The sequence below is a fragment of the Suillus subaureus genome (genome assembly GCF_016647635.1).
Source record: "Suillus subaureus strain MN1 chromosome Unknown BJ212scaffold_80, whole genome shotgun sequence".
In the NCBI taxonomy this organism is placed as follows: Eukaryota; Fungi; Basidiomycota; class Agaricomycetes; order Boletales; family Suillaceae; genus Suillus; species Suillus subaureus.
The window spans coordinates 22,375-49,112 of record NW_024538636.1 but is presented as its reverse complement, the minus strand read 5'-3'; the positions used below and the strand labels follow the sequence as shown (position 1 = coordinate 49,112).

Genomic DNA, 26,738 nt, shown 5'->3' with positions numbered 1-26,738 from the left:
TCAATCCCCTGCAAGGTATGCACCAACAACTTCTGGTGTCAGACCACTGACTTGAATTTTGTACAGCTCCATCACACATACCATTTAATGTAGCCACTCTTCAGCTTTTTTCCCTTGTTCTCATCCATGGCAAAGGTTGGGGCTATACTTAATTTAGTAGTTGCACTGATGAATTGGTCAGTAGTAGCAGTCCTGTATTTGGCTTTCATTCAAAGTCAATTGATATGGTCTGTGTTATTTTAGTCTCTTGTCCTAAATTGACATTCTAAGTGAAACTAGGCAACTGCATGGGTGAACCCACAGGTGCCAGAAGACATACCTGGACCCACAAGGGGGGTATTGGGTATCACAGTGGGTAGAGTGTATAGACACCTGGAGTACTACCCATGGAAGGTATACCTGCAGGTCTCACATAGAAATCCCTACAGTAGGAACAAAAATGAAACAATGTATTCTACAACACAATAGCATCCCACTCATCCTCCATAAGCATCTCATCACCTTGAACATCAGCAAGAGCAGCAATAGATTGCACATCCTCTGTCTTGACAAGGCCAAGCTGGCTCCAATAGCTAAGACATAGGATCACTCACATTGTCTGGGCAGAGAGTTGTGAACAGACATGAGAGAGTGGGAGGTGACCACAGCTAAACAGCCATTCAACATCAACAGATGTTGCTGTAAAGGAAAATAAATTATGAGCAGTAGCAAGAAAAAAAACACACCTGGAATTGTGAGATAATCTAGCGCCATTCATGAAAGATGAGGGTAGAGTGTGCAACATTCATTCCACCATGCAAGTGCATTGTCAACATGTTCAACATCAGTGCTGAGATAGCAATCAAGTTCATCCTGTAGGTCACTGTTTACTGGTGGGGCGAGTGCAGGAATGTGATCAAAGATATTCTATACAAGACAGTCAGTAAGCGTGTAATACTAGAATAAATAATTTGACTTACAGTTGAGGACACCACAATGCTGGTGTCAGAATTATATCCCACATCATCCATCTCCCTGTTAGCATTGTCAGTCAAGTATGAGTGGTTGAACTCTGCATGCACTAGTGTATGTGCCAACTCAATCCAACCTTCCTCCCATTTTGTGTGTTGGAAATAAGCTAATTTGTGATGTGGATGGAAAACTATAATATATGTTAGTTGGTAGGTACTGAAAATAAATACAATTGGACTCACTCATTGTGATGTGGTAGACATCAGATCTGTCAGTGAGCTCATAGTAATGATTTAGAGTTTTCTTCACAAGTCATGAAGCAGTGCAAATTGATAGAAGCAGTTGTTTGTTGAGCATGTGAGTTGCGAGTGTCTTGTCAATGAGATCCATTGCTGGGATCACTATCACGAGGCTTGGTGTTGAGCATGAAAAAAACATGGTAGCATCTTAGAGGATCTAAATTACATTAGTGAAATCAAACAACTCCATGCAGTGTGCATGATGCCAGCCTCACCTTCAACACATTGTGGAGTTGCTCAACTATACTCCATTCATCATCACTCAACTCAAACACCCTCAATCCCAATTCATGTCTCTGTGACACTGCATCTATCACCTTGTGATGGTTCAGTGCATATACCAACATGTCATATGTGGAATTCCAGTGTGTCAACACATCTCTCAGCAACATGCTAGGCTTCATCTGCAACTCACTCAAGGTGTTGTTCCAGGCAGGGAGAAGCTTTGTGATGGAGTGGATGATTTTGAATCTGAGTTTGCAAAGCTATTCAATGTGCGGTCAGCTGTGAGTTTCTTTATATTGTTGTGATAAATGCACCTTCACTAGTGCTAACTGGACTGGAACTATTGTATTCCATAGTTCTTCTCATTCATTGCTCATCAGCAGCACAGTTGATTCCACCAGACCCTCAGTGTTGTCCCCCGCATTGTTGTCATCTCCTGCAATCTCTGCAATGGTCACATAATTTTCCAGCTCAATATTCTCACTCAATTCCCTAAGCTGCTCCTTCAGTTGACTTTCATCTACCATCAATTCAGCCTCATCATCCCTGGAATTATCCTGCTTCCTCTTCAACACATCAAACTTGCAGATCACCAATTTCACCACAAGATTGACCATTGTCTTAATAACCGAGGGTCTTATATAAATGTGTGTAAAATGTAATGACACCACAATTACACTAGGATAAGACTTCCTGCCAGTCCTCAATTAACACAGTCTACAACTTTTCTTCATTTGTGGTAGATAATGTGTGAGTTCTTGGGAGGCTTGCTAAACCAATCAATGTGATTAACTTAGCTAGAGCTTTTGTGTTTTATCCCAACTTATAAACTTGTCTAGGATAAACCGTCTAGACACTGGAATGTGGTTCCTCATCAAGATAATTCTCTGTAGAGACAACAATCTCAAATATGAATACATTGACCAAAGACTAGTTGGTCAAATAGGCACAAAGTGGTGAGAAACTGGTCTCACAAATGATCAGATTGACCAAAGCTTGTGTTAGTCAATATCAGGAAATTAGGTGAGAAGCAGGTCTCACAAATGAACAGATTGACCAAAGCTCATGTTAGTCAATATCAGAAAACTAGGTAAGAAGCTGGTCTCAAATAAACTGAGTTTCTATCATAAGAAACTTATGTAATCTCAAGGAATGTCTTTTCCCTGCACTTGGTACTTCAAAGGGGCTTTCTTTGTAAGCAACAATCTTCACAGTGAGTAGCTCAAATTGAGATTCAAATGATTGCAAGTAGGAGATCCTATTTTTTGGGGAGGAGAATGGGCCCTCCTTATATACATTTTGTGTGGGAATATTATGTAAGTAAAAAAGCAGAGCAATGACATCAGAAGTGGAGCAGAACATTCTAGAATATTCCATAGGTGGAGTAATGACATCATCATGACATCATAACTTTCAACAGAATACTTGCAGGAGTATCTGTGGAGCCATATGACATCATTATGACATCATACCATGTAGGTACAATTTTGTGAAGTATCTGATGGGTCAGAGCATCCCAATGAAAAAATAAATCAAGGAAATATTAGAGAAAACAACTCAGAAATAATAATACAATAACAAGACACAAAACACAAAATACAGGCTTTTTAGATAGGTTTTTGTTAGGCTTTGAACTTTTCTCTATGGTTTCCTCTAGTCAAAGTGAATAATCCAAAGGCAAGGCAATACCTTAACCTTCTTATTGCTTCACAATATCAACTAGGTCATTATGTGATTCCCATCTCACAAACGACTATAAATTCATGAATCACAGAGGGGAAACTGAACTATTTGACCAAGGTTTGAAACCAAGGTATAGGTTGACTAGTCTGATGACTAAGCTAACAGACTTTGTCTTTTAGGGGGCTACCTAGTAGTTATGTCCATGCATTATTCCAAAATCATGCAGGACACCATGTGCAGGAAGCACCTGGTATGCATCGCTCATCCTCCAAAATCTGGCATGTCACCAGCCAATTCATCAATCATAGCATCATTGTTGGATGCATTGTCACATGTGACACAAAGAGTCTGCACCTTCGTAAGTTTGAATTTCCTATCCATTTCAAGTCTTTGCTTACCTTTTCATGTGCTCCAAAATCTTCCAGGACACCCTGAAATGTGCAAGCAAGTTCTTCACCTGTGTGGGACTATTGTGACTGTCATATTTGCATCAGTGCTTCAATGTTTGTAAGTGATTTTTACCTTTGGAACTTCAACTATATCTAATGGCAACCACAATGGTTCACCTTTGAACTCCAGGTGTGCCAATACTGCCACAAGGGCTCTATGGTTTGAAGAGGTCCACCCATTAGTACTGAAGTTAATCTTTCCTTCATATTCCTGGTACATTTTTCAGTCTTTAAATCAATCATAATTGTGTAACTAAACTTACACTTGTCATTTTAGCAATGCACTGATGGTCCTTGCAAAAATGAGGTGGACATCTTGTGAGACAGTCAAAGGAGACAGTAAGTAATATTCTGGTTGTCTGGTCTTCATTAATGACTGAAACCCTCTATCTTAAATGATTTCAAATGGATGCAGGTTTTCCGACACCCAATGCATGATTTCTGCTCTGTCAAGCATGTTAGGCCCTGCTCAAGACACCATCAAGAGTACTATACCTTGTTTCAGTGTGGGTATGCTGACAGTGAGAGTATGTGATTTTTCCTTTACCCTTTCTTTCGAATGACACAGTGATTGATCTGTTTTGTAGGACACTGCTAACAATATTCTTCTGAACCTTGTCAATATCTTTCACTTCATCTGTAGCCTTCAAAATGTCTTCTCCCCAACATGAGTGCACATGTTTGTGCAGGTTTCCTGTTGAATGTGTATCACCTTTATTGAGGTAATACCTCACAGTAGCTTTGCAACCCTTGCCTTGGCACCTAAATTCATGTGTGTGCCACCCATCCTGCTCACTAATCTTAGAAATCAGATGAAAGAATGCATACACTTGTGAGTTCCACTCTTGCATGAGTCATTTTTTGATAGGTTTAAACCCGCACTGAGCTCATCTCCAGCACTTTTTTCTTTATTTTCAGGCACCACAATTTCAATATCACTATCATTTGCATTGTTGTGCAACTCCTCCTCCTCCTCTGTTTGCACAAAAGCTCACTGACTTGGTGCAGCTGCTGCATCAGACAATCCTGTGACCTTCTTAGTGGAGCCACTATCTTTAGACAATCCTGTGACCTTCTTGGGTGCTGTCACCTCAGTACTTTCAGTATGTTGGTTCTTTTTTGCCTTCTTCAGCTGTACCTTCACCTTATCTCCATTGGAATTGGCCTTCTGTTTCTTTGATGTTATTTCTTCAAGTGTAGCTTTGGCTTTGACAGAGATCTTCAGGATTCATTTTTCAGTGTTGGACTGCATTGTGCAAGTGGATGTTGGGTGAATTATGCTAGTGTAGGTTTGTGAAATATTTGACAGCCTTTAGGGTCTCATTGCAAATGCCCAAGTCCATTTGACTTGTTAACTGACTTGTCCCCTTATTACCACCATCAATGAAGAAAACCTGAACATGGCAAGAAACAAAGTAAGTAACACTTTTTGATGTGGGGTTCCTGTTACTCATCATCATTAACTGGGCTGTCAACAAAAGTACACTATCCAATCACCACGAGGTACCATGAAAATGTGATGTGTGCCTCACAAAGGATCTGAATGGCCAACTGGTATCAATGGCAACCTTTCATTAACACTAGCATGACCAGACCATCAACTGGTCTGCTCTGGCTCTGCATGCATGCAGGGGATCAGCTCAAGGAGCAACTTGTACTCTTGTTAGAGCTCCTATATTTCTATGGGAGCATGGTACCTCATTGCAGGTTGCACCACTCACCCTGAACTGCCCACTGCAGCTGGTTGCTACTACTACTCCCACACAACATGTAACCACTTCAATTTCCTCCAGGCAAGTGCCAGTGAACATTATGTCATCTCCAGTGCAAAGTCTCCCTTGAGGTTGTTCATATATGTAAGTTACTCCAACCAATGACAAGTTAATAACTAAGGCTGATTTATTATAGCAATACATGCAATGATTTTGCTGTGGATGTGAACTTTATCATATCACAACCTCCATCAATCATGGACCCCTCTGAACTCATTAACAATGTCACTCCTCATCCTAACACTTGTTCTCCTCATGCTCCACATGCCACTACATCCCTTAGTGTTCCTTCTTCCCCTTATACAGCACCAATCTTATCTTTGCTTTTGCAGCCAATGCACCCTCCACCACTCACACTACTGAGTAAAGACCAATCTATCTCCATGGTGCTTGAATAGCCTCAAATGGGTTACAGTCAGCAAAGAAGGCACCAGCAGAAGGTGTCTACCAAACCTGCTACAACCCTTGATGCCAAGACTGGGTTTGTTGCAGCACATGATATTGTAGATCCAACCTCCATGTCCCATGAAGAAACTGAGTGGCAATGGGATCTTGGCTTTTATAACAATCCAAATAAATTCAATGACTTGCACAATGACCTGCTTGCACACACATCACCTACTGCAAGTGAAGATGAGGATGAGGTCCCTGCTACTACACCTCCTTTCACTCCAGTTTATACTCATGCCATACAAGAAATGTCTCACAGCCAAGAGTACCCTACTTTGTATCCTGCTCCTCAATCACTTTGCAACATATATCTAGAGAATCATCAAACTTAGTGGGCATGAATTATCATATCTATGGTCACTTTTCTCCATACCAAGCATCACTTATCATTTTGTGGCTGTGCACTCATCCTTTTCTCTCTGAATGTCATCTTCATGACCCTAGGCCTCCTCCCAGATAACCAAACACTTCCCATCACACTTAACACTGTCATTCATCAACTCAATCTTGATGAATGATCCACCCAGTTTGCAAAAACTGTCACCATGTTTTTCCCATTAATATTGCTATTGACTCTTCATGTCCAGATTGTACAACAAGACTCTTTAAACCTATATCAGATGGTGTCTTCCAATGGATAACAGGTCATTGACCAAAAAGACCACCTCCAGTCTGCACTGCACCAATACAGGTGCCCTCATCACTTCTTGTTGACTTTCTAGCTTGTACAGATGTAGAGAAGGGATGATGTGACTCATGGAAACAGTGGACTCACATTCCTGGGAAGATCAATGATATGTCAGAAGGTTGTATCTGGACATCTCTCAATGGATGTAATAGAAAGCCCTTTTTTGTGAAGGACTTGGCATCAGATGAGCTCCATCTTGGAATAACCCTTAGTCTTGATTGGTGAGTAACCTTCTATTACTGATGTCAAATTCTTAGCAGTGTTTGCAGGTTGACTTGCAAAACAAGTGTCTATGGTCTAAGTAACTCATCTGGAGTTATATCAATGTGCATCTCCAATCTTCCTTAAGCACTAAGGTATATTTTTGCCATCTGCTTTCAAACTTTTCTTGATGCCTCTGACTAGATATAGGGCTGAGAATCTACTCATAGGATTCATGACTCTGGGGCCTATAGAACCATCAGGGTCCTAGCTCCAGCATTATATGAAATTGATTGTCAATGATCTGGTGAATTTATATGAGAACAGTATTGTTTACTGCACACCAGCATTTCCACAAGGTACATCACTGATAGTAGTAGATGCTACTTTGACTAACTTGAGCACATCTCAAGGTTGTCTCATTCATGTTACATTACTCAGTGTTGTTTGTGATCATCCTGCCATGTGCAAGGTTGGTGGTTTTGCTGATCACAGCCATAATGAGACATACTGCTGTAAGTGCCATGTTAATCAGGCACCTATTTTCTCAGATGAGTCTCTCCATAATGGTATGGTTCCCTTTACTTTATCTTATCATAACCTCACTTCATAATCTACTCAGAATTCCCTCCTTGAACAAGTGAAAGTCACTGGGAGAAATACTATGAAGATCATGACATTCAAACAGACCAAGATCATGAGGCTTTCTTCAAGAAACATGGTGTTAGATGGACAGAACTTGCTCATCTTACATACTTTGATCTTGTCCGCTGCATGATCATTGATCCCATGCACAACCTTTTTCTTGATACATATTTAATGTTCTATTGCTACATTTATTGAACATGGATGGATTTTATAGGCATCGTCAAGACTTTATGGTATAATCAGTGGAGTGGAAGTTCTGTCAGTGAGAACCTAACCCTTTTCTGAGACTTCCTATTTGAACATTGATGAGTACATCCACTTTTCTACCCATATAATGTATGCTCAGATCAAACTATCATACAGCTTTATGGTGCTAAGGCTACAAAGCTGAACTTTCACTGGGCTGTCCATCTTGAGGAACAGATTTGAGATTTTGGACCCATTTATAACTTTTGGACCTTTCTTTCTGAATGACTCAACAAACTCCTTGAAACAAATTCAACTGGACTACAGGTGGGCAGCTGGAAATCTTAATAATGTGAGAATTCATCTGAGGGATATGGATGGATGCACTTGTACACATGCTATTACTCACTTAAAACAGACTAAAATTGGTTTCTTAGGTTCATATGGTCGTTGATCAATTGGATGTTTTGGTTGAAAGGGTAATTTTCCAGAATATCCTAGGGGAAGGGGAGGAAGTAGTTGGCACCATGCAGGATGTGAGTATAGAAGAGGAAGTTATAAATGATGGTATGATCTGCTTCTTATTAAAGTTATCTTACTTATACCAGATATAGATTTACAAGGGTTTATGCATGTCTAAGTTGGACCAGCAATGTCAATAAATCAGGAACTGCTAACAGATCCTGCTTGCCTTGCACTACTCACAGCCTATAATAAAGCTCAACCTTGTGTTCATTCTCTCCTTGATTGGAATCCCCCACCACATACAGTCCCTCTTCATAATCATGCTGTTTTTTATTATTATGTAATTCTTAATGGCCATCAAATCACTCCTACATCTCAAAGCAAGTGTGATTCTGCAGGCTCATCTCTCATTAAGGTCAATTGGGATGGAGAAGCATGGTATGATGAGGTTGTTTGCATTTTTCAGCATTCATAGCCTGGGCTATCAGATCCTGTAACAAAATGTCTCCTTGCTGAATTCCATTAGATGAAGGAGGTTCCACTCTCACCTGTTGCTGATAACCCTTGGAGTGATTTGTAAGTGTATCATTTATTTCTGTTATATACACTCACTCATCCTTCAAACTTGAAAGTCCTGAACTAGATGTGATGTGTTTCAAACTCAACAAATATTGGTCTCCCAATGAGCAGCCCTCTCCCCCCATTGTCCTTCCCTTTTATCAGATCCTGTGTCAGATTACCAGAGGTATTGTTAAGTCATCTATCCCTCCTTTGTGGATCACAACATCACTTGATCATGTCTGTGGATTTTTACTTGATCTCTGAAGATTTTTTGAAGTCTAATAATATACACAGCATCTGTCATAGAGTGAGTCCATGAGCTCTCAGTCTATAGTCTATCAATTCTGCATTTGAAGGTATATGTTTGGCCAAGTCCCAAGAAATGTTACCTTGTGCACTAACTATGCTAGTGTCTCACTCATCATGCCCACTTGATCACCATTGCTGCCCTCAATACCTTGCACCTCCGAGTCATCAGCAGCTCCATCTCTATTTCCTATATGGTCACCCTCACTCATGCCATTATCCTTCTCAGCTCCCATGTTGACATCTTCTTCAGCTTCAGGACCCTCACATGCAGTGTCACCATCTGATTCAACCTCAGATCCCTCACCTGCAGCATTAAAATCACCTTCAGCTTCAAAGCCAGTTGGATTCCCATATTTTCCCCAGTCTCTTAGCCATTCTTTGAGAAGATATTCCTTGTGTTATCTGCATGATTTTGGAATAATGCATGGACATAACTACTAGGTAGCCCCCTAAAAGACAAAGTCTGTTAGCTTAGTCATCAGACTAGTCAACCTATACCTTGGTTTCAAACCTTGGTCAAATAGTTCAGTTTCCCCTCTGTGATTCATGAATTTATAGTCGTTTGTGAGATGGGAATCACATAATGACCTAGTTGATATTGTGAAGCAATAAGAAGGTTAAGGTATTGCCTTGCCTTTGGATTATTCACTTTGACTAGAGGAAACCATAGAGAAAAGTTCAAAGCCTAACAAAAACCTATCTAAAAAGCCTGTATTTTGTGTTTTGTGTCTTGTTATTGTATTATTATTTCTGAGTTGTTTTCTCTAATATTTCCTTGATTTATTTTTTCATTGGGATGCTCTGACCCATCAGATACTTCACAAAATTGTACCTACATGGTATGATGTCATAATGATGTCATATGGCTCCACAGATACTCCTGCAAGTATTCTGTTGAAAGTTATGATGTCATGATGATGTCATTACTCCACCTATGGAATATTCTAGAATGTTCTGCTCCACTTCTGATGTCATTGCTCTGCTTTTTTACTTACATAATATTCCCACACAAAATGTATATAAGGAGGGCCCATTCTCCTCCCCAAAAAATAGGATCTCCTACTTGCAATCATTTGAATCTCAATTTGAGCTACTCACTGTGAAGATTGTTGCTTACAAAGAAAGCCCCTTTGAAGTACCAAGTGCAGGGAAAAGACATTCCTTGAGATTACATAAGTTTCTTATGATAGAAACTCAGTTTATTTGAGACCAGCTTCTTACCTAGTTTTCTGATATTGACTAACATGAGCTTTGGTCAATCTGTTCATTTGTGAGACCTGCTTCTCACCTAATTTCCTGATATTGACTAACACAAGCTTTGGTCAATCTGATCATTTGTGAGACCAGTTTCTCACCACTTTGTGCCTATTTGACCAACTAGTCTTTGGTCAATGTATTCATATTTGAGATTGTTGTCTCTACAGAGAATTATCTTGATGAGGAACCACATTCCAGTGTCTAGACGGTTTATCCTAGACAAGTTTATAAGTTGGGATAAAACACAAAAGCTCTAGCTAAGTTAATCACATTGATTGGTTTAGCAAGCCTCCCAAGAACTCACACATTATCTACCACAAATGAAGAAAAGTTGTAGACTGTGTTAATTGAGGACTGGCAGGAAGTCTTATCCTAGTGTAATTGTGGTGTCATTACATTTTACACACATTTATATAAGACCCTCGGTTATTAAGACAATGGTCAATCTTGTGGTGAAATTGATGCCAAAGTTGTATGGTGAGACTTTTGGAATGTTGGCATCTGTGGAGCATCAGCCAGAACCTCTCACTTGGATTGAGAACTTCTTGCTTTCCTTGGCACTCTTGCCTATCTACCAAATATTACATAAGTTGTCAAAAACTTGATGTTGCTAGCAAACTACTGAGTCAAATCATAGAGAAAATCAAGTTTGAAACATACTGCAGCACTCGTCTGTGGGTGGATGACTTCAAGCAGTTTAAGGTGTGAGGTTGGTGTCTTGGGACCAAATCCTGCTAAGGTTGCCATTTGACACTTCCAGTCATCATATGTATCTGGCTCGTCCTCATCCTTGGGTCCAGATGCCTTGTCTGTTACGGTGAACTAGGATAGGCGCAACAACAGATACTCGATAAGAGTAACGTCTGCGGTTGGATCAAGACCTCACAAATGTAAGGCTTCTTAAGACAAGTCGGAGAGAGTGTCTCTGACTTGAATATCGGTTTATCAGACGACTTAGGATTGGGGGTCCTAAGCAAAGGATAGTTCAGGTGAAAACCTAGTAGATTAAAGTGAAGATCTGCTAAGTACAGAGCTGAGCTTATATAGATGTAGCCTACTTTAGGGCAGGTGCGTATATGTCATCGAGACGAGTCAGAGATAAGGAAAGGATGAGTCATCTAGCGACGGCAGCGGCGATCGTGATGTAATACAGATATGGTAGGAGACTGGTCTACTGATGGCGCAATGAGACGCAGTCAGGACATAATACACAAGTAAAGAGGAAAATGAGATAGGGGTAGACATGATCATAACATTGTCTGACATGTGGTCAGGGATGATAAGTGGAGATGGGTCTACACTACCATGCTGCACCTTGTATTCTTCAACGATGACATTGGATAGCAAATTGCCTGCTTTCTGTATGCCAAAGTTGTCAGTTAAATTGACATGCAACAGTAAGCCTTCTTAACCTCATTGTGATGGTTGGACCATTGAGTTATGTGCTGATTGATCTCAAGTGCAGTTCCATGCTTGGGATCTGTCTCCACTCTTGATTTCAACTTAAATCCTCTGAATGACTCCTTGGAAAAATGAACAAGCATGGATTTATTCCATCGGATCTTCTTCAGTTTGAGGAACTTCAGCCAGTTGTCTTTTTCTTTCTGTTCTCACAGAATGGTTAAGTGAGTCTCCAATGTCATATGGAAAAGTACTTACTTGCGTTTCACTCCAGGTAATGTCAGCTACCTTGTGGAATATCTCAATGTTTGTAGGGTCCTGCACATCACTCATGAAATCCAGTGTGTAGTAAACCTCACCTGTATCTGCATTTTGACATTCTCCTTCAGATGGTAACAGCCATTTGTCTTTTGCCTTGGCACTACATATCCTCCGAAACATTATCATGATTTGCATCTGTAAGGATGTGAGTTTTCTGAATGCTTGCATCTTGTAGGCTTACCTTCAAGTATTTCCTTGCATCTTTTCCATCTTTTGAGAGCAGGTTCTTGGGCTTTGACACATATTCACAAGAGTTATTGTCATCATCTTCATCTGCCATATCATCATGTTCTGCTGTGGTCCTGTAGTACACCCCCTGTTGTCTTGCAGCAGCAGCACCCCCTCTCCCACACTGTGCAGTAGAAGCATGCCAACTGGGTTTTGTTACATCAGAACCTTCAAGTGCATCAAGTTGATCACAGTCTTCAAGTTGGTCATCTTGAATACTGCAAACAAGGCTTGTGAGTTCTGTTACAGTACCCCTATTCTTTTTCTCACCATCACTGCAGATGCCTAATGGCTGTACTATTAACGCTTCCTTTTCACTGTGCTGTTTCCTCATGGTTTCTCTTATCTCTGACTCATACTCTGTGTTCCCATGAACCTTCCTTTCCTAGTACTTGTTACCCTTTGTCCAGCCTGGTCTGTGCACAATTCTCTTACATATATAAACCCTAGTTACTGCTTGTATTTTCTCCAACTTGAATCTACTCAGTTCTCTTTCATACTTGAATTCTAGCTCCTTGGGAAGGAGGCTGGCCACTGTCCCATTTGAACCCTGGATCCTGTGGGAGTCTAGGTGATTGCTCCTGAGGGAGGCATTACCCGATAAGGCTTTGTCCTTGATCGACTTTGATCCTTGATTCCTTTCTTGGAATGATGCTCTATCTGAGTTCATAACAAGTTCAGCCAAATCTGACATTTCTGGTGGCTCAGAGGTTCATTATATACTGCTTGATAGTGGCCTAGATAAACTATCATCAGAGTCTGACCCTGAATATCCATGACAGGATTCGTGTGACTGTGTGCCAGAGTGGCTGCAAGATCTTGGCCTCCTGGCATTCCTGCTCCATGGAAGGGGTGACCTAGACTGACTCTCATGCTGCCATTAGCTGTTACTGCAGGATATATGTGAGCCTGTAGGTGCATATATGCACAGTTTTTACTTACCTTCTTCTTACAGTCACTGCAGGCATTTTCCCATTTTTCTCCAAAAAACATTCAAAAAATATTGATTGAAAAGATAGAAATTTCCTCTCATGTTGCCTGTCAAAACATTGAAAAAAATTAATTCATGTGTTAAAGATTTTCTGTGGATGGGTCATGATGCAAAAATTGGCTGTGTTCTTTCAAGGATAATACTGGATTTTCTATCTATTGTCTTTTAAATACCAGCTTACAATAATGTAACATTTTTGTCCAAATATGCTATGTTTTTCAAATGTTTTGTGTATATTTGAGAACACAGATAAGAAATTTAACCTTATTGCAAGCTGCTGTTTGAAAGAAAATAGATGGAAAATCCAGTATTATTTTTGAATGAACATGTCCAATTTTTGCATCATGTCCCATCCACAGAAAATCTTTAACACACAAATTAATTTTTTTCAATGTTGTGACAGGCAACATGAGAGGAAATTTCTATCTTTTCAATCAATGTTTTGTGGATGTTTGTTAGAGAAAAATGGAAAAATACCTGCAGTGAGTGCTTCTTTCATCATTCTCTTGCCAGCCTCTCTCTCTTGGACATGCTTTGTGGTGTCTGTGTGCAATGGGTGGTGGTTTTAGTCTGAGGTAAGTGTTCAAGATCATTCCAATAACACAGAAATCACTTACTGATGTTCTGTATTTCATTCTGGGAATGGCAGGGCTCCATGTGGTGTCCTACTACTTAAGGGTCTTATGTACAATGCATATATGGTAACAACACAACTATATAGGATAAGACTTCTTGCCAGTCCTTAAGTACACAGTCTACAATTTTTCTAGTTTTTGTGGTAGATAATGTGTGAGTTCTTGGGAGGAATATGTTCCAATTATCCTCTTCTTGTTCCTTGATTTTAAAACAACTAGTGGTCTTTGGGGTACTGCATGTGAACTGTCATATCCCACAATCCAGACCCATGTTCCATCATATTCCCATGCCATCCAAGCCTACATCCAGACCACACTTCATATCCAACTCATTCCCAGATCCCCTTCCACTGTGTGCTCCACACCTCAGCAGGATTGACTATGCTCTGGATTTACCCCTGAGCTCCGGACCATCGGATCTCCACTGCTAGCCTGAACCATAACCCCCTGTCCCATCCACCCTATGTACACTCCATCCAGCAAGACATCTGGACTTCACCTCATCTTGGATTCCGGACTCTATCCACCTTCTCATATCCCAGTCCTGTATCCACCTTGTCTTCCAGATCCCCAGATCTCTGGACCTCTGGATATTAACTCTGGACCTATTCTCACCCTCTGTCCGATATCCTGCGCCTATCCCCATTTAGGCATTCTCTGCTTTCCGGTTTTCGGTTACCTCTTCTTCCGTCTTGCTTATTGATCCTTGTACGAGTCTTCATCTCCAAGTTCATTTACTTATGTTCTGTCTTACTTACTAATGTGTTTCCACATGCTCATACATAGCCTTGCTCCTTTGCTTACTGATCCCCTCAGATACTGTTCAGTATAAAACCCCTGTAGATACTCCTGTAGTTCCTTAGTTTGAATATCAACTTAGACTTGCCCAATCCTCTCTCAGATTTTGGTCCTCCTAAGTCTGTCCTACCCATCAGGCCTAGGGATTGACTCCCTAGGCCGGAGCTCCGCCTTTCCGGCACTTACCCTCCTTCCGGACTTAGGTCCAACCCTTGTCTCTCCAACTCTACCTTAGGGTAGTCTACCTCCATTTGTTTCTACATTGGACTTCGTCCGATGTAGCCCCTATTCCTTCCAGACCTCCAGACCTCCTGTCCCTCATACCTCCAGGCATCCTGTCCTTCAGACATTCCATCCTCCTAACCCTCAGACATCCTATCCTCCTGTCCTTTGGACCTCCTGCCCTCTGTACCTTTGGACATCCTGTCCTTCTGTCCTCCATCATCCTGTCCTCCTGTCCTCCTGCCCTCCTGTCCTCCAGTCCTCTGGACCTTCGGACCTCCTATCCTTCCATCCTGTTTCCTGTAGAAGTATTACCTTGCAGTGGGAACTCTCCTGAGTACTTCCTGCATTCCTCTGGAAGTCCTCCGGACTTCGTCGGACCATCATCGGACCTCATACGAAATGAAGGGCACATACTCGGGTAAGGGGCACAGCGTACAAGCTGAGGCCAAGCCCCTCTGAGTCAGTCTCTCTCTCCCTTGAGCAACATGGTTCTTAACATGAACTTTGAATGTGTAGCACTTTGTGTGCTTGTGAATTGTGTCTCCCTTCCTGAAAAAGAGAGAAGAAAGTAGTGTAGATGAAGCTTAGCTTAGTCAGCTGTACTGTTAGTTATATAGTCAACCCCTGTAAGGTAGGATATAACCTGAATAGATGTTTCTTAGTCTTACTTCTAGGCTACCAAATGGCCTGCACTTAAATCTTAATTGTTCTCACATGGTTTGAGATAAAGAGTGAAAGTGAGAAGTCTATTTTCATAGGTATAAAATGAGCTCCTTATATACCCTTTTGGAGACCATCTTACTAAGCATGATTCTTCACAATGATTGGTAAGAATGTGCTTACAAACTTGTGTTGAGTCAGCTTGTTTACTAAGTAGATACTAAATAAAGTGAAATCTTACAAAGCATGAAGAAAAGTGGCATGAGTCATCACATGGATTGATAATATTGTGCTTACAAACCAAGCCTATGGGTGTGCTAAATCAGCCTTATTACTAAGTGGATTATAAATACAGTTGCAAGTCTTACAAAGCATGATGAATCATGACCAAACATGATGAGTCAAGTTGAATCCTTACAAATCAGAGGGTTTCCCAGTCACATGACATGCTTACAAACATGCCTGGTGGCTCATGAGAAAGTCTGGTAGCTGAATATGCTTAAGTAAAAGTAGAAAGAGAAAGAATTCATAGAAATACATGGAAAGACAATGTCATATGCCATTCTGGACTCTCAACTCTAAATCTGCTTCTCTGGATATCTGGATCTCAAATGATCTGATCTATCTTTAGCTTCCTTCTAGAATCCAAACCCTATATCAGCGCCCAACCCCATTTAGACTGCCCCTGTCTCCAGACTCTGGTTAACCATGTTTCCCTTCTGATTATTGATCCATTACATACATTTCATTTCCAGTGTTCATTATTTGTGATCTGTCCTACTTACTAATAGACTTTGCATATGCTTCATACATAGCCTTTATGTTTGCTGATTGATCCCTATATGATACCTACAGTATATAAACCTCCTGTAACTCTCAGAAATACTCCAGTTCAAATATCATCTTAGTTCCTGCTCATTCCTGTGTTCTCCAGACTCAAGACAAGTCTCTTGTCATATTCCAAGTCTTAGGATTGCATCCTAGACTACATTTCCAATTCTACCCTAAGGTAGTCTATCCTCTGTTAGTTTCTAGTCCAGACTTTGTCCGGATTAGTCTTATCTACTTGCCCAAGTAACATCTGGACATCCATTGGGTTTATCTCACATTTCAGATCTGGACATCTGTTGTCTGCCCTAGTCAAATCCTGGAAACTCTGGATGACTGTTCTAGCCCCTGGAAATTAAGGGCACATACTCGGGAAAGGGGCACAGCATATGAGCTGAGGCCAAGCCCTTGTGATCCAACCCCCTTAAGCACACAAACTTAACAGACAATAGGGGTGAAATCTGAAAGTAAAATAAATACTAGCTAAAGAATAAGGGAGAAATGATAGGGTAACTTGGTGATAGGGATCAGTCTGGTGTGTTATACCTTCCCTATTACTCCTATTATATATATGTCATGGTATGAATCATATACCATGCATGACAGTGGATAGAGGACCCTTTGTGCTTCTTCTTGTTATCTGGAGACTTGATACCTGCAAATATTTAAATATGGTATATTGAGAGGATGAGACACAAAGAGAGAGTAAATCAGTACATACCAGAATCAAACTGAGAGCATTTGGACGAACTCAAGGCCTGGGATTGTGCAAGAGACAAATGAACAGACCCAGAGAGTAAGCTACCATGACCATGACAAGACTTTGGCTTGGAGAGCAGCATGGGGAACCAACACTTGTTTAGCATGCACTGCATATAGAGGATTAGGTTCTCATTGTTGCAGAGAGGTAGGATCAATGATAAGCATGACAACATACAACTGTGTTGCTTTCCTTCATAGGCCTTGAATTCAGCAGTGAGCTCCCAATCTATAACAAGCTGCATATTGTTCTCTGGAAATTGAGTGTTGTCCTTTGATGGCCTATCATTGAGAGGACTGGTAAGTGGACTGGCTGCACCAAGATTGATCTGATTGATGGCATCTGGTAGCTCCACATCCACATCTACAGTCAACTTTGGATGGGACATCTCGATAGGCTTGATGGATGGAGGTATGTTGGACATGTGTGCATCAATGATATCTTTGGGTGTGTGAGTCAGGAATCAGTGCATCTAGGGTCAACTGTAGATGGGCAACACTTACCTGTTTGAACAGTCATTTTTGATATTTGAGAGGCAAGGAAAAACAAGGTGTGTTATATTGACAGTCAGTACCACATCTATAGTCAACACTAGATGTGTGACATTCACCTTTAGCATTTGTATTGAACAAGTCTATGAAAATAAATGTCAGTCCACATGTACAGTTGACACTAGATGTGTAGTAAGTACTCACCTTTTGGATCATCCACAGGCCTGACTTCTGTATCATCAATAGACAGTCTTTCTGAAAGATTGACATGTCATTAGATAGGTGCATCTAGCATCGATTCTAAATGTGGCTACTTACCAACATATGTTTTTTTTGTGGGTGACAGGTTTGGGTTGGGGTTTAGACTTGGACTTTGCAGGCTCTGGCACCTGCTCTGTCTGGTTCATGTCCATATGGTCTTCATCTTCCTTGACATGATCTGAGTCATGTGGAACATTACCATCTGCCTCTTCATCTTTATCTTCAGCAACCTGAACATCAACCCTGCCATTGTCATCATCATCATTATCATCATCATCATCATCAGTATCCCCAACTACTTTTTTCTGCTTCAAAGACTTATGCCATCTGTGTGCTTCCTCTTGTTCCTTGTCATCTTTGCTTTCCTTATCCAATACCAGCAATTCATCAATGATGTCCTGAATATGTTATGTCTGATAGGAGTATCAGTAGAGGTGAGCTTGGATGGACACCCTTCACAGAAGTTTTCCTTGTCTGTGTGACTTTCTTTGATGAACTTGGCCACAGTGGACTTGGATACTCCAGTTCTAGAGGAAATTTGACAAGCAGAGAGGCCAGAATAGGAAAGAGAAAGGATATTATCCCTTTGAGCAGGGGGAGTGGCTTTCATGGTGAATATAACCATGACATATGGAAATTTTTGGTTTGTATAGTTAGATATGGTTTTAAAATGACATAATGACACCACTTTATAATTTGTTTAATGGTGGCATGATTGTTATGGTGTCATAAATGATGATTTATATAGTTTTAATATGTGCTCAAAAAACTGTCAGCATGAGTCATGATTTTGTAAGCCTTGTATCTCCACCATATCTCCTCTGATTCTCACGATGTGGTGCTCAATCCAAAGCCCTGAAGCAGCACTACAATATGGTATCAGCATGTCACTGAGGTCTTTATGTATTCTCACACAATATTGTAAATAGTAAAAAATGCAAAAACATGTGGACAGTTTTTTGAGCCACTGTAACTCCAGATGCACATGTCAACAACTAATTTCCAGATATTCCTCAACCCACTAGCAAGGTATGTACTTTGATAAACTTGTTCCCAGCATCAGCCACCTCCTGCAACATAGGACTCTTCTTATGCATGGTGTGTACCCTAACACCAATAACTTGATCTGTTTGACCATTTTGAGAATGGCATCTCAGTCCTGTTTCTCTGCTCTGATACAATGATTTGTTTGTAGTTGTTCCTTGAGAATATCTTCATTGGTCAGGTCAGGTTCATTACCCTTATCTGGTTGGGATACACTAACACCATCCCAGTATGTTCATGATGATAGAGTCATGAGCAATCCTGCTGTTGCAGGTTTGAGCTTTGATCATTGCCAGTGTATGTTCATCAACTCTGCGAGTGTATTGTGCAGACTCCACACCATCAGGCCTGCCAACACCCTGGGGCGGTAAACTGACATGATCTCCATCTCCAAGACCAGGCCTTGGATCGATAGCTTTGTATCTCAGGGTACATGCTTTTTTACACTCTTGCATTGCCAGTCCCACCCAGTCACCAACAGTGGCTTCATTCCTGGAGTCTTCAGCAATGATGTGGGTATTATCACAGGTCTGGCACCTATGTGCTTCTTCATCACTGTGTACGGGTGCTCTGTCATATCCTTCATTAACTGTTTTGACTCAGCCCACTTTATATCAATCTTGTCTTTCATTTTCAGCCTCCTCTCCATTACCACTCTCATCTCAGGTGACACCATGTTATTGTGCAGGCAAAGGACTGTATTCATTTGACCATCCCATAACATGCTGTAGAGAATGAAATTCCTCCAAGTGTAGATCATGCATATTTCAACTCATGATGATTGGTACAGTGCATCACTCATTATCTATGACTTCTCCACACTATGCAACACATTCCTGTGCATGCACTTGGTTACCCTTTGTCATGCAGTGTCCTGGAGCATCCATCCATTGTCCAACCAGTTCCCTGGTGAGTCCCTTCTTGTTTATTCTTACTATCAGACTAAATTTAGCATGGTACCCTGTCTTTATCTCACTTACATACATACAATACTCCCTATTCACTTCTGAGCCCTGGGAGCATGTCTAGGCACAGCTTACCTGTTGCCTAGGAAGTTTTTCATACAAGCTACCACCACCATAGTTAGTCTCTAGAGTCAGAATCTATCACCATAAGTTAGTATCCATCAGTTGTCATCCTAGTCCTCAGCAGCAGCCTATCATCATCAGTCTCTACTCAGCAGTCCCAGTTCATATCTTCATGCCATCTTTCAGTTTCTTACACATTTGTGCACCTATGTACTCCATATTCCTGTGGGTGTGCTTTCAGTACACTTCACCAGAATTGACCAGGTGTCACCCAGTGGATCTTTGCTTTCTTTGCTTCCCTTAAGGGTTGAACACATCACTTGGTGTACTTTGACTAACACCTGGAAAGATAGTGGCCTTCCTCTCATCTCAGAGTGAGAGCCTTCTTTCTTTTTTTTGCTCTGCAAGCCAGCAGAGTTATTGAACCTTCAGTGCACCAGACCTTCTCAAGATGTCTTTGTAAGTTGCCCACATTCTCTTTGTGTGATCTTGACTTACTGCTTGAATCATTTGCTCCTTGTAGATCCCTTGCTCAAACCTGATTGTGCTGAACAACACTTTGGTATGGAACCACCACAAGCACTAAATGGTCATTGTGAGTGTCTCATCATTCTGTTTCTGTTGTGGCTGTTGCTTACCTCAGTGTATCCATCCTTTACTGATGATCAATCATTCCAGACACTGTCCGTGACTATGCCTGACATCAAAGGCATTGGGACATACTTGTCTATGATCAGTGTGAGCCACACAGCAGTGCATGTAAGTATCTTGTCAAAGTATGCAATGTCCACCTTTGATCACACCTCTTGCTGGTCATAAGCATCCTGAAGTGCCTCAATGACTTTGTCCTGATAGATAGGCATTGCCTCCAAATAATCCTCTGTCACTGTGTCTACCATACCATTATAGGTGGAAAACAACTGCTTTGCTACCTCATCAATATCCCCCAGGTATGTTATGAATGCTTTCTCATTCCTGGTGTGAAAGACACAACCTGACTGAACACTTGGTAAAAGTACTCAGCCAGTATAATGGTCAATGCTCTGCCTAGCTGCTATACCTGCAAGTAAGAACATTCAACTCAAGGGAATCAATGGACTAGGCTCAAGCTCAAGAGATAAAATGAGTGAGTGAAAAGTGGACACTTCAAGCCAAAGACAGAAAATTATGTTCCAGGAGCTATCTGGTGAGCTGAGAAGCTATAACTAGGAAGTCACAACTAGGAGATGCTACTAAATAACCCAAGTGAATGGGGAGCAACTAAGAACTGGAGACAAGGGAAAAACTGGGTAGTGACTGTAGAGTCCTAGGTAAAGGTTAGATGATTATATAAGCAGTAAAAATGCAAACATAACCTAAGGAAAGTAACAACAAGAGAAGTATAGTAAAAACTACCATTTGCAGGCTAGAGTCAATATGATTGTCACACTGGGCTCACCATCCACGAGCATCTATCAAACCTCACTCAGCTGCTCAGTCACATCCTCAGCTTCATCCTCCTCTCCCACAAATGCCTTGAGCAGGTCACTTTAGGATATGTTGGAAAGTTGATGTTGGATGCAAGGAGTTAATAAGCATGGATGCTGTTCAATGTATAGATGGTATACATCTAGATTCATGCATGTATTTTGTCTTTTGTTAGTTGTGTGAACATGGATACAATTGATACACTTACACCCATGACCATGTTGATCTCCTGAGCTAACCAATGCACCACCAATTCATGCCAGTAGCAAAAGTGTTGGCCCATGGGCAAAATGTCCTTCATCAACATCAGCATCAACCAATGGTTTTTAAAGATCTTCAAGAGTTTTGAGTCAATGCTCTTGTCATTCACTTGTTTGTTGAGTATGACATTCAATACTTTCTCTGCTGCTGCTTCCCCTCCCTCACAGTGTAGATAACATAACTTGGCTAGATAGTTATTAGAATACCTAACCAATATATGTCTACTAATTTTTCCTAGCTGCTACACTTGTGAGTGGGAACGTTTGACCTGAGGGATCTGCTGTCTAGTCAAGTTCAATAATCAGCACTATGCAAAGGGTCAAAAAGTCCAAAGGTCAAAGATCAAGTCTGAAGGTATGGGACAAAGTCCAATGCACAGGAAATCAGGTCCACAGGTGTGAAGATGTGGAGATGGCAGAAGAGTAAGGGAAGGAAAGTAAAAGTGTCAGGACTAGCTTGGAGATGTTAAGGAACATCAAGGGAACAAGTGACAATAATGTTGGGTCAAGGGGAGCAGGTCAACAGGTATATTGGCAAAGAGTAACTCAAAGGACAGGTATGAGTGACTAGCATCAGGGATTTCTCCCTCCTACTCAGTGGTGGTTGTAATTCTGGTTACCCAACCATATATAACTAACTATATGAAAGTCCAGAGTCCATAGGTGAAAGTAGTAGCAAAAATGTGGGTCTGATAATATGTAGGTAACAGGTCATGAGGTACTGTGGCCAGTGGGAATCCATGTAATAACACTGTCTACTCAATCAGTAATGGGAAATAACTGACTATGCACCAGTGGGGTTAAGCAGGACTGGACTGGACATGGTAGGACAAGTGCATGGGATCTCCAAGCAGGTCTGATGTGTTGGAGATGTGGAGATGGCAGGAAAGCATTGGAGATGGGTAGGAGATGGGTGGACTGGATGGGGATTGCAGAATAGGGTCCTAACAGGCTAGCCTGAACATGATTGTCATAACAGTTTGCATTCCCCATATTGCACAATGTTGATACTAATAATTCTTCTTGTGTCTCATTATAGACATGGAGCACTTGGTTGCAACTCAGGTGATGCCTGAGCTCACAATTATTGCTGTTGATAATATCTAGGTGTGTTATTTGTTCTCATCAGTATGCTGTTTAATTGATGCCAATGTCTGCATCTAGAGTTGACTCTAGATATGCTGATCGCTCACCATTATCATACAGTGCGACACCCCAAACACCTATCATGAGCAGCTGGCCTTTAATCTCAGTGAGCACTTGTCTGAGTTTGATGTGCTCATTAATGTCTTCATTGCTTGTTGTCTTTGACTCCTGCAGCCATGTAAGCCAATTCTGAATCATAGTCTTGTCTTTTCAGTACATCTCCTCCATCTTTTTCAATGTAAGCAAACCTGTATTGACCAGACAGTATAATAATTGGATCCTTGTTCATGAACTTCACCTTCATTAAGCTCGCCTCTTCACTCCAGCTGCTGTTTAGCTGCTGGTTTGGCATGATACATGATGTGTCAATGACAATTGTGAGCATGTTGACTTCTTTACATGACTGTATCCCATTCTTCTCAAATGAGGTCAGCATCTTATTGACTTCAGTGGATTTCTGCAGACAATCATCCCAAATAATGGCTTATTTTCGATTTCAAGAAGGTTGATTTTGCCTAATGCCAATCTTCACTTTTTCTAGCACAGCATCTAGCTTCTTTATCCTGGTGGCCTGTTTGTCACTATAGATCTTGGCCTGCACTGGATGCAAATCCAACTTCAATGAGTTATTGCTCTTCTCCATCCATGTAAGTTTCATATGCACTCAGATCATTGTATCTTACTTACTGTACCTGCCTCTTTCTTTTTCCTTTAGATTTTCATAGGGCCATGAGCTTATCATTGAGTGAGTGTCAGAAAGATCAGTATGGTATGTGTGCCACCCTCACTCTTATCAATCTTTAATATTAAATACCACAGGATATAGGTAGAAGGATATATCTAAATGGACTATAGCCCTAAAAGTCTGATACATCTTTAAGTCTAGTTATCCACCTAGCTGGGATATATCCATTCTCACCAGATATCACAGCTGCATTTTTCGCATTTTTTGCATTTTTGAAACTCAGCTATTTTTCAAATGTCAGGACATATTCCAGATTTGGTATTCCTATGTTATGACCGCAAATTTTGGCTTCCTATACAACTGATGATATATGAGCTGGGTGGGCCATGTGGGCAAGGGTGAAATACTGAAAAGCATCAAAAACATCAAAAATGCGGTTTTCTATTCTTTTGTTCCTGGAGAAGGATCCTGCATGTATCACAGGCTAGCTGTATGATAGATATACTCTAAATATACATAGGAATAGGCCCCTCACCCTCCTTGAGGTCTGGTCCTGCAGGAAAAATTTTCACAGGAGGTAAACTACCAGAAGAGGGGGTACACTGTGCAACATGGCATTCTCCTATGGTCCTGGGCTCCTTATACATTGTTCCCATTGTTAAATAGATGCTGGCAATCATTTTTATGAGTCTGTCCACCTAGAAATAATCAAATGAGAACATATTTTGTGATTTACTGCATATATACCATATCTATTGATGTAGGATGCTTCAGCAGGTCAAATAAGGATGGGAATCCCTTCTTATATACTCATAAACATGTTCTGAATGCCCTGGGACACTTCCCTATCAAAGGGGCAAAAATGCGAAAGTGTTCTGTACCCTACCCTATTTTGAAAGGGGCCTGGAGGAAGAGTTGGCACACAAATAAACAAAAAGCGGTCTATTGTATTATGTCATGGATATATATACTAAACTACTACTCATATATGAACAGGGACCTATTGTAGTGTGCTGGTGAAGCTGCAGTGAGGTAGGGAGGGTGTGAGAATAATTATAATTGTGGGATATACCAAATTGGGTGATGTTTGAGGTGTTATGGGGTAATTCCCACACTATGTGGCTGAAAAATGCGGAGGTGTGAGGTGTGGGGATAATGTGGGGAGGCCTGACATGAGGGGGTGACCAAAATGAGTGAATTTCCGCTTTTGGAAGCCAAAACTGCGGTCATCACATGACCAAGCCATACACCATAGGTCTGCTACTTAGCATGTTCTAATGCATCAAAAATCAGGCTAAGAAGCATAGATGATGCATCACCTGTGACTTGTAGTTAGCAGACTTGATGTATCATAGCTACAGGGGCTGGTGGCTTCACCACCACACCACAATAGCTCCCCCTTCATATATAAGTAGTAGTTTGGCATATATGTATATAATATAATATAATAGACCACTTTTTTGATTATTTGTGTGCCTGCTCCTCATCCAGAGCCCTTCCAACATAGCCTAGAGTACAGAACATTTTCGTACTTTTGTTCCTTTGATGAGAGGATGTTCTATGGTATCCAAGACATATTCAGTAGTGTATATGAATAGATTCCCTCACTTGCTTGACCCCCTAAAGCACCCTACATCAATAGATATAGCCTGTATATAGTAAAACACAAAATATGTTCCCATTTATTTATTTCTGAGTGGATATACTTGTAAAATGTATCCACAACATCTATTCATCAGTAGGAACAATGTATCAGGAGTCCAGGACCATAGGACAAGACCCTGTGATGCAGTATACCCACCCTCTCCTGCTGGTTTACCCCCTGTGAAAAATTTTCCTGTAGGACCAGACCTCAAGGATGGTAGGTGGTCTATTTCTATGTATATTTAGAGTATATCTGTCACATAGCTACCACAGGAAACCTATAGGGTCCTTCAACAGGCACAAAAATATGGAAAATCGCATTTTTGACTTTTTGGATGTTTTTTAGTATCTCACCATTGCACATATGATCCAACCTGCTTATATATCATCAGTTGTGCATATATATGATTTTATGCCAAAGATCAGTTCAAAATAGGCCAGAGGTTTGAGCTAGTGTGCATACTTGCAATTTCTACTGATAAGGGGCTCATTCCTTCAAAATATCAAAATTTATTAATTGGACACCTGGAATGCACTTCGAATGTATTAAGTATCATAGATCTAAAGTTTAAGAAAGATCCATTCAGTATTGAGTGAAAGGGAAGCAAATGAACATATGTGTGAAAAGTGACAATTAACACATTTCACACAAAAGTCACATTTACATATATTGTAGGTCAAATATTTCATTAAATTTAAATAGGATATATGTTAGACTACACAATGGAACCTATACTACACTTTGCTCTGAGGGTGGCAGATATAGGGATGTGATGGTAAAGTAAGTTGATGCAGCATTAAAGTCCCACCACCAACTCAACTGACCATTTTCGATGTTTTGGGTCCTTGAGTTTCCCACACTCAATTTCTTATCTATTTCACTTCCTCAGCACTCAGTTCTTGTTTGATTGTTTAGAAAAATGAGATCTATGATACTTAATACATTTGAAGTGTATTCTAGGTGTCTGGTTAATAAATTTCGATGTTTTGAAGGTATGGACCCCTTATCAGTAAAAATAGCAAGTATGCACACTAGCTCAAATCTCTGGCCTATTTTGAACTGATCTTTGGTATACAAAGCATATATATATGTATAACTGATGACATATGAGCAGGTTGGATCATATGTGCAATGGTGAGATACTAAAAAACATCAAGAACGTCAAAAATGCGATTTTCCATATTTTTGTGCCTGTTGAAGGACCCTATAGGTTTCCTATGGTAGCTAGGTGATAGATATACTTTAAATATGCATAGGAATAGATCCCATACCATCCTTGAGGTCTGGTCCCACAGGAAAATTTTTCACAGGGGGTAAACCAGCAGGAGAGGGTGGGTATACTGCATCACAGGGTCTTGTCCTATGGTCCTGGACTCCTGATACATTGTTCCTGCTGATGAATAGATGTTGTGGATAAAGCTTTCAAGTATATCCACCTAGAAATAAACACATGGGAACATATTTTGTATTTTCATGTATATATGCTACATCTGTTGTTGTAGAGTGCTTCAGGTGGCAAAATACAAATTGGAATCTCTTTATATATAATACTAAACATGTTCTGAATGCCATGGAACACTTCCCTATCAAAGAAGCAAAAATGCGAAAATGTTATACACATATATGCCAAACTACTACTTATATATGAAGGGGAAGCTATTGTGGTGTGGTGGTGAAGCTGCAGTGAGGTGGGGAGGGTGTGGGAATGATTAAAATTGTG

General features: G+C 40.7%; 3 protein-coding genes across 3 annotated transcripts; all 3 read right to left on the bottom strand.

The window, feature by feature from the left end:
* On the bottom strand, window positions 1-1,010 carry BJ212DRAFT_1304856 (uncharacterized protein; the record flags this gene model as incomplete). The annotated part of the gene is made up of 8 exons (XM_041333684.1): window positions 1-46; window positions 82-142; window positions 400-422; window positions 459-572; window positions 594-678; window positions 726-743; window positions 783-906; window positions 960-1,010. The coding sequence occupies 8 exons, from the start codon at window positions 1,008-1,010 to the stop codon at window positions 1-3; spliced, it is 522 nt and encodes a 173-aa protein (XP_041186247.1).
* A 16,022-nt stretch (window positions 1,011-17,032) lies between these two features.
* On the bottom strand, window positions 17,033-18,353 carry BJ212DRAFT_1487393 (uncharacterized protein; the record flags this gene model as incomplete). The annotated part of the gene is made up of 6 exons (XM_041341275.1): window positions 17,033-17,100; window positions 17,169-17,432; window positions 17,602-17,625; window positions 17,687-17,706; window positions 17,801-18,141; window positions 18,264-18,353. 6 exons carry the CDS (start codon window positions 18,351-18,353, stop codon window positions 17,033-17,035), a joined length of 807 nt encoding a protein of 268 aa, XP_041186246.1.
* A 649-nt stretch (window positions 18,354-19,002) lies between these two features.
* BJ212DRAFT_1304852 (uncharacterized protein) lies at window positions 19,003-21,565 on the bottom strand (the record flags this gene model as incomplete). The annotated part of the gene is made up of 8 exons (XM_041333683.1): window positions 19,003-19,286; window positions 19,325-19,448; window positions 20,314-20,397; window positions 20,454-20,473; window positions 20,539-20,542; window positions 20,619-20,813; window positions 21,276-21,329; window positions 21,491-21,565. The coding sequence occupies 8 exons, from the start codon at window positions 21,563-21,565 to the stop codon at window positions 19,003-19,005; spliced, it is 840 nt and encodes a 279-aa protein (XP_041186245.1).
* Window positions 21,566-26,738: the final 5,173 nt, after the last annotated feature.